The 12,477-nt window shown below is 44.0% G+C and overlaps 1 protein-coding gene across 6 annotated transcripts in view; it reads left to right on the plus strand.

Annotated features, from left to right (window-relative positions):
* slit1a (slit homolog 1a (Drosophila)) overlaps nt 1-12,477 on the plus strand; it is a 96,228-nt gene that overhangs the window by 79,056 nt on the left and 4,695 nt on the right. For 2 of the 6 annotated variants that reach the window (XM_019864661.1, XM_019864662.1), the window contains 13 exons: nt 973-1,041; nt 1,148-1,219; nt 1,323-1,394; nt 7,396-7,467; nt 9,123-9,286; nt 9,841-9,965; nt 10,041-10,138; nt 10,246-10,385; nt 10,461-10,554; nt 10,636-10,773; nt 11,335-11,563; nt 11,661-11,791; nt 11,873-12,066. In XM_019864661.1, coding sequence (XP_019720220.1) covers nt 973-1,041; nt 1,148-1,219; nt 1,323-1,394; nt 7,396-7,467; nt 9,123-9,286; nt 9,841-9,965; nt 10,041-10,138; nt 10,246-10,385; nt 10,461-10,554; nt 10,636-10,773; nt 11,335-11,563; nt 11,661-11,791; nt 11,873-12,066 — 1,598 coding nt within the window. Of the gene's footprint in view, nt 1-972; nt 1,042-1,147; nt 1,220-1,322; nt 1,395-7,395; nt 7,468-9,122; nt 9,287-9,840; nt 9,966-10,040; nt 10,139-10,245; nt 10,555-10,635; nt 10,774-11,334; nt 11,564-11,660; nt 11,792-11,872; nt 12,067-12,477 lie in introns of all 6 variants that reach the window. The other 4 variants (XM_019864663.1, XM_019864664.1, XM_019864659.1 and 1 more) reach the window with 3 other exon arrangements.

Below are 12,477 nucleotides of genomic sequence, written 5' to 3' on the forward strand. Positions count from 1 at the left end.
CAGGTGTGACCAGGTGGGGCCACTCCGTTTCGGCCTTTCATGTAGTCATCTGGAGCGCCCGCAACACCGTCATTATCTAAAGTGTCCTGAGCACCATCATTACCTATTATTACCCCGCAGTCCAAAGCCCCCCCTAACTAACCGGTACACCCCTTTCTTCAGCCCACCAACTTTTGAATCCAGTCAACAAAAGCAAAGGCGAAAGGCCCCCCGCAGCTCCTCTCAGGCCATTTGTCAGGGTGGCAGCCCTCTGCTACCACTTTGCTTTGGCAGCGTCTGCACCCTCGCAGGCATGATGACAACCATGGTGGGCTGCAAGGGAACACACACATGCACGGGAGGGTGTGTGTTTCTCAAGAAGTCCCGGACCTTTAGTGTCGCAGTGTCTTTTCTATAAAATGCGGTTTTTTTTGTCTGCGTTGTACTCTTTTGGAATTGTGTCCTCGTATTCATCTTGAGTCGACGTGTATGCCAGATGGCTATTTGGGAGCTGTATTTGACAGTATGTCTGTGTTGTCATGGTGTGTTGGATATCGGACCCCCTCAAAAACAACATGGGCGATTATCTCAAGGGGCTTTCCAGAAGTCAACTTCAACTGCGGCAAAAGGGGAGATTGACAAATAATATTCTCGAGTGCAACCCGCTTTGTCTGTTTGCATGCTTGGATCGACACCCTCTTCACAAGAGCGTCAACAACAACTCGACACATTCAAAGCCTTTGATGCGTCGCTTTTCTCGAAACACTGCTAATCCCTCTCGCGGCGAGACTTCCGCTCTCTTGCAGTTGGCCCGTTCCAACAAAAGCAACATATTTCTTCGCAACATGATAGAAATATAGCTTTGACCGCCAAGGATTAATAGTAATCGTAAACTAAAGACAGGATTATTTCTCTCTTTAGTACACGAAGCATTAAATTATGCTCTGTACAGAGGTTGGAATGAATGTGGGTTTTTTTTTTCTTTTCCTTCAGGTATCTGGATGGAAACCAGTTCAGCGTGCTACCAAAGGAGCTGTCCACCTTTAAGTTCCTCCAGCTAGTGTAAGTCTCCTTTTTTGTGTGATCTCAGTGAACAAAAACATGACATAAAGCTGCTTGATTCCCCCGCCCTTTCTCTTTTTTTTTTTTTTTTTTTTTTTTTTTTTAGGGATCTGAGCAACAACAAGATCAACTCTCTGACCAACTCATCTTTCGCCAACATGAGCCAGCTCACCACCTTGTGAGGGCCGACGGTTCTCCGTCCTCATATTCATTCTCTTAAAACAAATTAACGCAGTGTTATTTTTATTGTATTTATTTATTAATTTTTTTTAACATTACAGAATCTTGAGCTACAACTCCTTGCGCTGCATTCCCAAAATGGCCTTCAGTGGACTGCACTCTCTCCGGCTACTGTGAGTTCCAAAACGTTACTCTTTCTTTCAGTGGTTCGTAAACTTTTTACACCAAATATCACCTCAAATACCACCTGGCTCTCCAAGTACCACCAAATTATCAATAATGAAATACAGCAGCTTTTTAACAAGGCCGAGGTTTTATTCCTAAAAGTATATTTAGTATTGGTTGAGCCAACTGTAACCTTATGTACAACATTAACGCTGTCATTGAATAGAGACAAACAATTTAAAACGTTCTTAAATAATGATCCGGTTCAAATGTACTGGAAATCAAAGTTTTAAAAGGCACTCACTATGCTGATTTTTGCCTTGGAAATTTTTGAAGGATTGTTAAAAACCGACAAAAGCGAACGTCCTTGGAGTAGTTCTTTGCAAAACGGCAGGTAAAAACCACTTCTGAGAGAGAACATGAACTAAAGAGGGCAAAAAGACGATGAGGCCGCAGTTAAAAGTTAAATGGCCGTCATTTTTATTCTTTATTCTTTGTTTTTTACGTTCTGGACAACAATTTATTGTACAGTAATGTAATTGTAGCATGTATTTGTTACATATTTTGATGCATTTTTATGCTTTAGAAAACATTTATGTCTGAATTTTGGGGTCTTGGAACGGATTAGGGCATTTACATGGAAAATGCGTCTCTACTTACCAAATGTTCTTCAAGAAATTCAACCAATTAATTTCGTAAGTAGAGGTACCACGTAGTATTGAAAACATGGGTGGATGAATGGATGGACAGACGGAAAGATTTATGCATTCAAAAATCATTCACATTTAATCCACTTCAGGCACTCCAATATCCTTGACCAAGAACAAGGAAAAACAAGCACAGTAACACGAGAAGAAAAAGAGAAAACATTAAAAAAAAAAAAGAAGCACAAAATAGACCAAGAAAGTTATTTTGAGAAGCTCTGCAATCAGCCTAAATGAGTGATTAAAAAGAATATTTGACAAAAGAGGGAGAGGAGGCCAACAGATGTTGAGAATCTTTGATAAACTCCAGAGAAGTGCGCCGCCGTCTAAACAGTTATGACAGCTTATGAATACACGCACACAAACACAACCTCTGACCCATTTTCTCTGCGCAAATGGCAACCTCGGCGTTCGGCACCCGCAGCCCACACCTCGCCGGGGCCGCTGCGCACAATCACCATGACACTGATTACCCGAGAATGTTCTCCCCGCGCGAACCGTAATGGCTTTGACGGTGCCTGCGAGCCTTTGATTGTACCCTCTCGCTGACCGTGGGCTCCAAATGGGGAGCAATCGCTCTGCTCAGTAACTGAGATGTTGCGTATAAACGTGTGCGACACTTAGATGATGAAACCCAAGCGAGATTTGGAGCCTTTGCCTCGCGTTCCAACTCAAATCGACGGCCTCGCTCACTGAGGCCAGACACAGTGGAGACTCACGTGTGTGCGTGTGTGTGCGTGTGTGTGTGTATGTGTGTTTAGACCAGAGGTGTCCAAACGTTTTTCTTTGAGTGCTGCATACAGAGAAAAAAAGAAAGGCTGCAAGGGCCACTTCATCATCCTTCACCTTTGTTTTCTTAAATACCCTAAAAATAATCCATAAGTGAAGGGAAGGATTTCCCGAATCAGAATTACAGTAATCCCCCTCCATCGCTGGATTTACGTTCCAGACCACCACCGCAATAAGTGAAATCTGTGATTTAGAAAGTCCATACTTAAAGGCATGTTTTTATAACATTTCCGACATTTATTTTTTTGGAGTAGGTCTTTAAAAATACTTTTGGAATAATACAAACACACTGAAACACACGTGTTGAGTGAGATCAAGATCAACGGTGAGCAAAAATATTGTACAGTGTACTGATCCCTCAGTGTTTTTACGGTAAACAAATCCCATTTTGTTTTTCCAAAACTAACAAACTCATCTCACGAGATATTTCATTAACCGTCCTCAAAGATGTACATTAGAAGGTCATCAATTCACTGTCACTTTCTGTAGGCGTAAAAAACAGGATTACAGATGACAGTGTTCAACAAAAGGTTGTGCTCAAACACAAATGAACAATTCTTCTGGTTCATTTCTTTATTGAAATGTACGTCTCAAAGTGTGCTGCCATCAAGTGGTGGTACGTGGAATTACACCTGATAGAAGTGCGTGGGAGCACTGTATTTTTATTCTTTAAGGTGTTAGAAATGTTCTTACCTTCCACCCATCCAGCCATTTTCTAATCCGCTTATTTTCACGAGGGCGTACCGGAGCCTATTGCAGCTATTTTCGTGACACCCTGAACTGGTTGCCAGCATAGCGCAGAATGTTCTTACCTTTTTAGTTGCAATTTTTTTTTTTTTTTTTTTTTTTTTTTTACATATTTGCACTCCTAGAAAAGATCAATGTCAAACCTACCAACTGTTAAACATAAAAATCTAAAATCTATTATTGTTTTTAATCGTAGTAGTTCTCATAGGCGGCACATCCATGTGCTGTGTGAAATGTTATTTTTAGTTCACGGTGCTCGCCGCTACGAAACAGACAGCTGGTTGCAAATCGTCCGCAGGCTGTAGTTTGAGCAGGCTGAGGTAGACACATCGGCCTCCCATGTGTGCTCATAGCAGGCACACTTAAAAAAAAAAAAAAAAAAAGAGAGAAAAAAAAATTTACTAGTGACAACAAAGCTTTTTACGGTGGGATGTGACTGAAGCCCCCCATCATTACTCCACACAAAGCCTGAGAGGCCTTTTAGCGCCCGACAAGAGCAAAGCTCGGCCGTCATTAGCTTGATGTCGCCTTGCTTGCCTTGCAAGCGTCGCTTTGATCACTAATGAAGCGCCATCCGTTATTTCTGCTCTTACTCACTCACGCCAGGCCTGCTTCCACGAGACTGCCTGGGTGACGCCATGTGAAACGCCAACCCCCCCGCCAACCCCCTACCTAAGGGCGCCACACACATACGAATCTCAGACTGAGATCTATATTAGCACTAACCACGCCCGTCTACCCGTCGATACATTTCTATGTCATCATTTGCATATTTTCAAAAGGAAGTTTCGTGTTTTGACGCTGACTCAAAATGAACATTTGGGGATCTGGCCTGTTGTCCAGACTTTTTGGAGAATTTCAACCAATGAGAAGACATTTCCAAATCTCACCTTCCTGTGTTTGTTGATGGTAGAACTACTTTTCTCCCTTTTATGACCCCAGGTTATGTCCTATTCCCCTAAATGAGCCAGTAGTTGTCTGTATACTGTACATACTGCAATTTACTTTGCTTAGGTGTGAATTAACCTCAGTAAAACGGTGCCACTTAATCAAGTGGCTCCTATTTAACATCCTTTGCGCTCACAGTTTTGTTTCTTTACTCAGTGAGCCCTTGAGACGAAGGCAACAATGAGCTCCAATTAATGGGTTTCGACTTTTAGACCCAAGTTGACAGTTCAAAGTTTGGAGCTTCAAGGAAACCGTGAAGTGAAAGCTGTGAGAGCGGGAGAGTCACACACCCTGAGGTGCTAGCGCCTTTACCAAGCTGTACCTCTAACTCTACGCTGCAGTAAAGACGAGAAGCATCATTAACGCTTCAAACGGAACACCGGGCCCGAACCTGGCGCGGGCGCGCTGTGCGGTTTTGCTTCGAGTGAGATTTCACGTGTGTGTATGAAGTTTGTGGTTTTGAGCCGCCTATTAATAAGCTGCTAATTGGCCTGCTGAGTATTCGGTGTGGGGGATGATGAGTGGGGAGTTCGGGGGTGGGGGGGTGAGCCAAAACAGCGCCAGGGTGTGGCCCACATGCTGGGTTGAGCGGGAAAAAGAAAGTAACAAAAAAAAAAAAGAGGGAAAAAATATACACTATAAAGACATATCCTGAAATCCCGATCCAGTCTGTACACGTTAGCCATGAAGCTGACATGATTTCATGATGCACAGCTGCACACAAGACAAAGAGAGGATGTCATTACAGTACGTGAGCGGATCAGGTTACTTCCCGGAGACTCCCTGGCTGCCTACTCCCATGTGCCAGGCTGGCACACTGCTTGCTGGCTAGCTGGCTGGCACACTTGCTTGCCCGCCTGCCGCTTGCTGGCCACTCACTCATAATCATGCGCCTCCACATTCAGGCCATTGTATTGTTTCAAGACACTTTCATTGTGTTTAGTGTGGCTTTGCCAGTTGCTTTGCCCTGACTGGTATTATTGGAAGGAAGTCCCGAGTAACTGCTTAATTGCTTTTGGATTTTTTGTTTGTTTTTAATCAGAGCATGAACGTCAAATGGACAACATTTAAAATGTATTCTTGAAATAAGAATCGTAAAAATAAATGAAGGAAAATTCAGCTAGAACTAATCGTCTTTCTTTGTTTACACTCATGAAACAGCTAGCTCAATCGGCTCACCACATCCAAGTAAGGGTCTTATAGGCTGATATGCGGACATTTTTCGGGAGGCACGGATGAAAGTGCACGAGTCACTTTGAAAACTGCTTCTTTGTAGGGCCGTCGAGACTCTGAATGCAGTCATGAGACTGCCTCGTTTCTTTTTTGGGGGGGGGGGATGTAGTCAAACATCGCTATCTCAATGTAACCGTGTGGAAAAGGTTTTTCTTACTCACAGAAAAAGTCAGGTAACAGTCAAAACGATATTTCATTGAAACTACTCGGACAGGTATCGAATTGTTTTTCGGTGGGAATGCTTGTTTGTTTTGTATGTGCCCTGCAATTGACTCGCAAACAGTCCAAGGTGTACCCCAATTCTCTTGCCAAGTCAACTGGAATGGGCTGAGCAGATGAGAACTGCTCAAAAAAATAAATAAAATAAAGCATAAATGGATTAACTTCACAGTAGACCGCAATTCCTTAGGTGCAAATGTCCCAGTTCTGTGTTAACGTTCCCGTATGCGCTTTTAAAATGCTGCAACTCTGTTCCCCACAGCCTTGATAAGCTTGTTGGTGGCCCTGCCCGCCAGACACGCACTGAAACCTGATCGCGTCCTTCTCCAGACTCTGAGAGCCTCTCGTATTTGCACCAGGCTCGACTATGAGCTCAAAGAAAGTCGCTACCACCCATGCAGCAATCAGCCAAATATTCAACTCAATGTGGACGTCTTCCTCAGCAATGAGGACGATTGTCAATTGTTTCACGCTAAACTGGGTCAGTGGTTCTTCATCAGCCATCCAGAGTGGGAGTGAATTCAAGTAAAGAGGACAAAGGAGGGATGCAAATTATGTTCATCTTATTTTTTGCGATTTTATGTCATGCATAGTGTTTACTATTCAGCTAAAGTCTTCTGTTGCCCAGCCAATGATTTTTCCACCGGCAAAAAAAAATTCTGCCAAGTGCATTGGAGTTTGGATTTGGGCAGGCTGAAGAGCTGAAGCTTGTCAGTTTTTCGATGTTTTTGTTGTGCACTGAATTTGACGTAATTTAATGGAACGTTCTTAGGAAATGTTGGTGGATGGCTCAGTGGGTGACGCTGCTGACTTTAGACAAGACACAGGTTCAAATCCCAGTCAAGGCAGACCCCCACCCATGGAAAATGGGTATTCAGTTGTAAGAGCCCTGCCCAAAGTAACTAACCTGATAACACATTACTTGGTAGCTTTTATTCATCCATATAAGCAATTTTTAGCCCTTGTTAATTCCAAATTGCGGCCCATTTTGCTGTAAATCCTCAACCCAATGCATAACCCATAATCCCTTTTGGACCCAGCGCTGAGCTAACTGCCGGACACATTTTGGGTTACATTTGATCCAGCACTTTGAAGAGTGATACGCTTATGACTATCACGCTGTTTTGTTTCCATTTTGAACAGTTTCCAATTGCGTCAATTACACACACAATATATTTTCACACTCCCAGCTGGTGTTCTTTTAACTTTACCATCTGTGAATATACTTTATGAGTTATAATAAATAATGAAAAACACCATCGTGACTGAGCAAAAGTGTATGACTTGATTTATGACTTGCTGATTTCTGCCACAGTGGCTCGTGACTTGGGACACACAGTGTTGACTTACTCCCATCTCTGGTTCGAAGGTCTCTCCATGGCAACGAAATCTCCGAGCTTCCCGATGGCATCTTCGGTGACGTGGCCTCTCTCTCCCACTTGTAAGGTTCACACACACACACGCACGCACGCACGCACGCACGCACGCACACACACACACACACACACACACACACACACACACGCCCTCATACAGATGTACATATGCTTTCATGCAGCAGTCTGGCACACAGTGCCCAGTCTGTAGTCCTCTTTGGTGGGCCCGACCTCCCTCCCCTTACTCTAATTAGGCGCACTGTGGTTAAGCTTGCACAGAGCCCTCCACTGTCCCATCTCTATCTCCAAAACACACATACGCTCAGATGGTCCGCACAGATCTGCGTGCTTATTTATTTATGGACTTTTTTTTTTTTTGTACACACCATTCCTGACTCATGATCAATAGACTTATCAAAACAAGAGGCGTGGCCGAAGGAAGGAACAAGACATTCTGACGCGTCCTGGCAAAACGCATTGCGGGCCATTGATCTTTGCTCCCGGTCAAGTGGCGTCCGTGTTTGCAGATGTCAGGTGTCAGCTATTGGCGTGGCCTGAAAGATGAAGCGGTGTGCCGCTGTAATGGAAGTGCATCGATTCAGGAGCGTGAGGACAGAGTCCTGCATTGATCCAAACGTGACACAAGCGCTTAAGAGCGTCTCGTCATCACTCGTTGGCAGTGTGGAGGATAAATATTCACTCCATCTCTTTTATTTCTCCACATTTGTACTCATACCACACACAGAGTTGACTGATGCAGGGGCGGACTTAGCATTAGGCAAACACAGGTCCCAAAGATTTCCAGCAGCGTGCCCTCTCATTGGTCGCAGTAGCACTGCTGTCAGTGTCAGCAGTGGAGGATGAAGTGCAAATGAAAAATGTAGAATGACACCAGAGGACTTCAGTATCACAGCGGTTGAAATCCCGCACTGCCTTAAATGCTAATCAATGTTGTTATCGATGACAAGTGTTGAGCTGACTCGCTTGTGACATAATCTTCAAGAAAGATTTTAAAGACCTTATCTCGCTCAGGAAATATCGTAAACGTTTCTGAAATTATGCTTTGTTCAGAATTTTTGCAAGAAAATGATGAGCAGGGCTCCACCATGGCTGGCTTTGCCTTCCGGCCCCCAAATGATGTTTGTCTTTGTGGAAGGTCGAAAGAGACATCAGGTGGTAGTGCAGGGTACTACACGAATAGAGCTGGACCTGCAAAAAGTCGTAATATATTCTACAATCATTTTCATGGCATTTTAAAAATAAATTATGATAAATCAACAAATATAGTAAAATAAGTTATTTCCTAATTTTTCAATAGGGGCACATTGCGGTGGGATGTTTGTCATCTCGAAACGCAATATGAACAGTGCCATAGTATGAATAAAACAGTACACATTGACAACAGAAATTAAACTCGAACATCACTTAATCTGGCGCAGACTGCAAAAAGTCAAGCCAACTTTGATTGCTTAGCACAAAAAAAGAACGAATGAAAAGTACTCCATTCCAACTCAATATTAAATATTTTCTTAGTTTCACTTGGCCAAACTTCAGTGGGCTCAGTACAATGCCAGCTGCACAAGTCATCTATATGAATCACTGCACTACCATAGGAGAGATGACTGATTGTGAAGTGTGAAGGTCACAAGCTCCTCTATTAGTGATTATAAGATTGGATTATTGAGGCATTTTTTTAAAATTTTCATTCTATTATTATCAGAGCAATCGGCGCCAACCCGCTGTACTGCGACTGCCGCCTGCGTTGGTTGTCCGACTGGGTCAAGACTGGATACAAAGAGCCTGGTATCGCCCGCTGTGCTGGTCCACGCGGTCTGGAGGGCAAACTCCTGCTCACCACACCAGCAAAGAAGTTTGAATGCACGGGTGAGCTATATTGAAGCCGAATGTACACTGGGGTTCTAATAGTTTGGGATTTGTCATTATGGTTGTTTTTATTTTGCTTTGAGATTCAGGGTTGGTTTTTATTCAGGCTCTTTTCATTAGTTTTAGAGCAGGTTTGTTAGTTTTTATTGATTTTTTTATGCTTGTTTTTAGTTTAGTTTTTATTAGTTTTAGTGTTAGTTTTTTTAATATATAGAGCATTTGTGGGGTGCAAATAAGTCACTAAAAGCATCTGTTTCAACTTCTTTCTGACACTAATACCGCCATCAATAAATGTCAAATAACCACAAAAGTTAAATGTATGAAATTAATTGACAAAGTTGAAAATGGAAGGGCATTTTCACTATAATTATAGTTAGTTTTATAAAAACACCCCTATGTGTATTTTATTTCATTAACCAAACTGTTTTTTTTTCGTTAACCATCTAACCTTGCTGTACACTGAGAACTTTCGGTACACCTCAAAATTGAAATGTTATGTTTTTATGCTCGTCTCAAAGGTTCATGCTTACCATATGTTTCTTCCATTTACATAGGTGAGGTGGACACAGCGGTGCTGGCCAAGTGTAACCCGTGTCTGTCCAGCCCGTGTCAGAACCAGGGTGTGTGTCATAGCGACTTGGTGGACATCTACAGGTGCAACTGTGCTCCGGGATTCAAGGTCAGTCTCGTTCCGTGAGCACGCTCAGCGGAGGCGGCGACGTTTTGCTGGCGTGACCCTAGATTCTCATCTCAGGGCAAGAACTGCGAGACGGCTCTCAACGCTTGTGTGAGCAACCCTTGCGCCAACGGAGGTCGATGCCAAGTGGATAAGGAGGATGAGGGTCAGTACAGGTGAGGAAGATTATCCAAAAAACAGTTTATATATAATATATAAAAAGCTGCATGCTCAGTCAGTTGAAGTCTCACAAAACATGTTGATGTTTGCGTGCGTATTGCAGCTGCACATGTCCGCTGGGTTTCGAGGGTCCCGCCTGCCAGATCAACATTGACGACTGCGAGGACAACGACTGCGAGAACGGCGCCACCTGCGTGGACGGAGTCAACAACTACACTTGTTTTTGTCCCCCCTACTACACAGGTGACAATGCGACATGGACCAGCACTCGACAGCTCCTTGTTGCTGTTTGTAATATTACAAATGATCTGCGTGCAGGGGAGATGTGTGAGGAAATGGAGGACGTGTGCGCCCCAGGACGAAGTCCCTGCAAACATCAGTCTACCTGCCTCATCACCTCCTCTGGGCTCAAGTCAGTGATTTAAAAAAAAAAAAAAAAAGCAAACACACAACAGACGCGTTAGACTCAAGTGTGTACGTTTGTGCGCATCAGGTGCATGTGCGCTCCTGGTTACGTGGCTGACGACTGCAGTGTGGACTACGACGACTGCCAGGAGCATCGCTGTCAAAACGGAGCCCAGTGTGTAGATGAGCTGAACGGGTACACCTGTCAATGTGAGGAAGGTTACAGGTGAGCACACACATACTGTTTAAAAAAAACTAAAAAAATAGTTGTATTTTTTGGACTTTTTGGAATTTGGAAAAAAGATGAGTTCAGTGCTTAAGATGTCCACGTGTTTACCTATCATTGTTTCATGAAAGTTGAAGTGGCAAAGCTTTATTTGCATTGTTGTTATCGTCTGACGTGACTAATTGACTGATAACTTTATGCCACACGTGATCGAATTTTGCAAAGTTGTTGTCGACACCCCACCCCCAGGGTTGCCGGTCAGCAAAAGTTATGGACTTGAATGAACCGGCGTGCACACAAAAAAAAAACCAAAAAATCACTTTACTGTCTTTTAACGTCACCTGTTAGACCCACAAAAATATGCTGAATAATTTGGATATATATTTACCACAATACAGATTCATTTTTTGCTTGTGCTTGTTAGAAAAAGAAAAAAAAAATATGGGAGGATGACCTTGAAAAAAATAAGCATCACAATCACAATCTTTAGAAGTAAAAAAATCTCAATTACGGTATGGCCTCATCAATTTGATCATTTCTCTTTTCCTATTCTGCGCACAGTGGTCAGCTGTGTGAAGTTCCCCCCTCGCCGTTGTCCCTGTGCGAGCTTGCTGACTGTCAGAACGGCGCCCCCTGTGTGGAGCGGGGTGGCCGCGCCCTCTGCCAGTGCCCCCCAGAGTTTGGCGGGCCACGCTGCGAGAAGCTGGTCAGCGTCAACTTTGTGGACAGAGACTCGTACCTGCTGCTCTCTGACCTCAAGAACTGGCCGCAAGCCAACATCACCCTGCAGGTACGCCCCATCGTGCTCCGCCTCCCACTAAATTCTCTTCCCGACTTTCTTTTTCTCACCAATCCGCTTCTTACCTCCCTGCCTGCTGTGTCCGCAGGTTTCCACAGCGGAGGATAACGGTATCCTCTTATACAACGGAGACAACGATCACATTGCAGTGGAGCTGTACCAAGGTCATGTAAAGGTCAGCTACGACCCAGGCAGCCAGCCCAGCCACGCCATCTACAGGTCAGACGCTCTCACTGTAGCGCGGCGACATCATTGACGATCACTTCTAAACATTTGTCATGTTTGCTTCCCACCCGCCAGTGCTGAGACCATCAATGACGGTCAGTTCCACACGGTGGAGTTGGTCACGTTGGACCAGATGGTGAACCTGTCCATCGACGGGGGTCTCCCCACCACCATGGACAGCTTCGGGGCAGTGAGGCCCCTCAACGGAGAGGCTCCACTATACGTGGGGGGTAGGGGCCCTCTCCAGAACACACCTCCCTCCTCTTCAGGCACTCTTAACTACTACACTACTGTCGAATGTCAATCATCCCCTCCCCACCGCCACCGCCACCACCACCACCATCACAACCAAAGCCGCCCGCCCCCTTCTCCTTCTCATCGTCCGCAATCGAGCCACTCATGACTGTTTGCAATCCTTAAAAGTAGACCGCCAGTTGCCTTAGTGGATTTTCTTGTGCAGGTTTTACTCCTAAAAAGTATCTTGATTATTATTTTCAACTCCTCTCACGTCATGGTTAGTTTAAAACGAACACTGCACTTAAGTCAGCTAAAATATTGAATTTCAATTATCCAATTAAAAAGTATTGAATCTACTAGTAAAATGTGAAAAAAATAAAGTTCTTCCAAATGAAATGGTAATTGTATTGAACTTAAATGTTAAAGACAACTGAACTGTACTT

The sequence above is a fragment of the Hippocampus comes genome, unplaced genomic scaffold, assembly GCF_001891065.2.
Source record: "Hippocampus comes isolate QL1 unplaced genomic scaffold, H_comes_QL1_v1.1 scaffold108, whole genome shotgun sequence".
Classification (NCBI taxonomy): domain Eukaryota; kingdom Metazoa; phylum Chordata; class Actinopteri; order Syngnathiformes; family Syngnathidae; genus Hippocampus; species Hippocampus comes.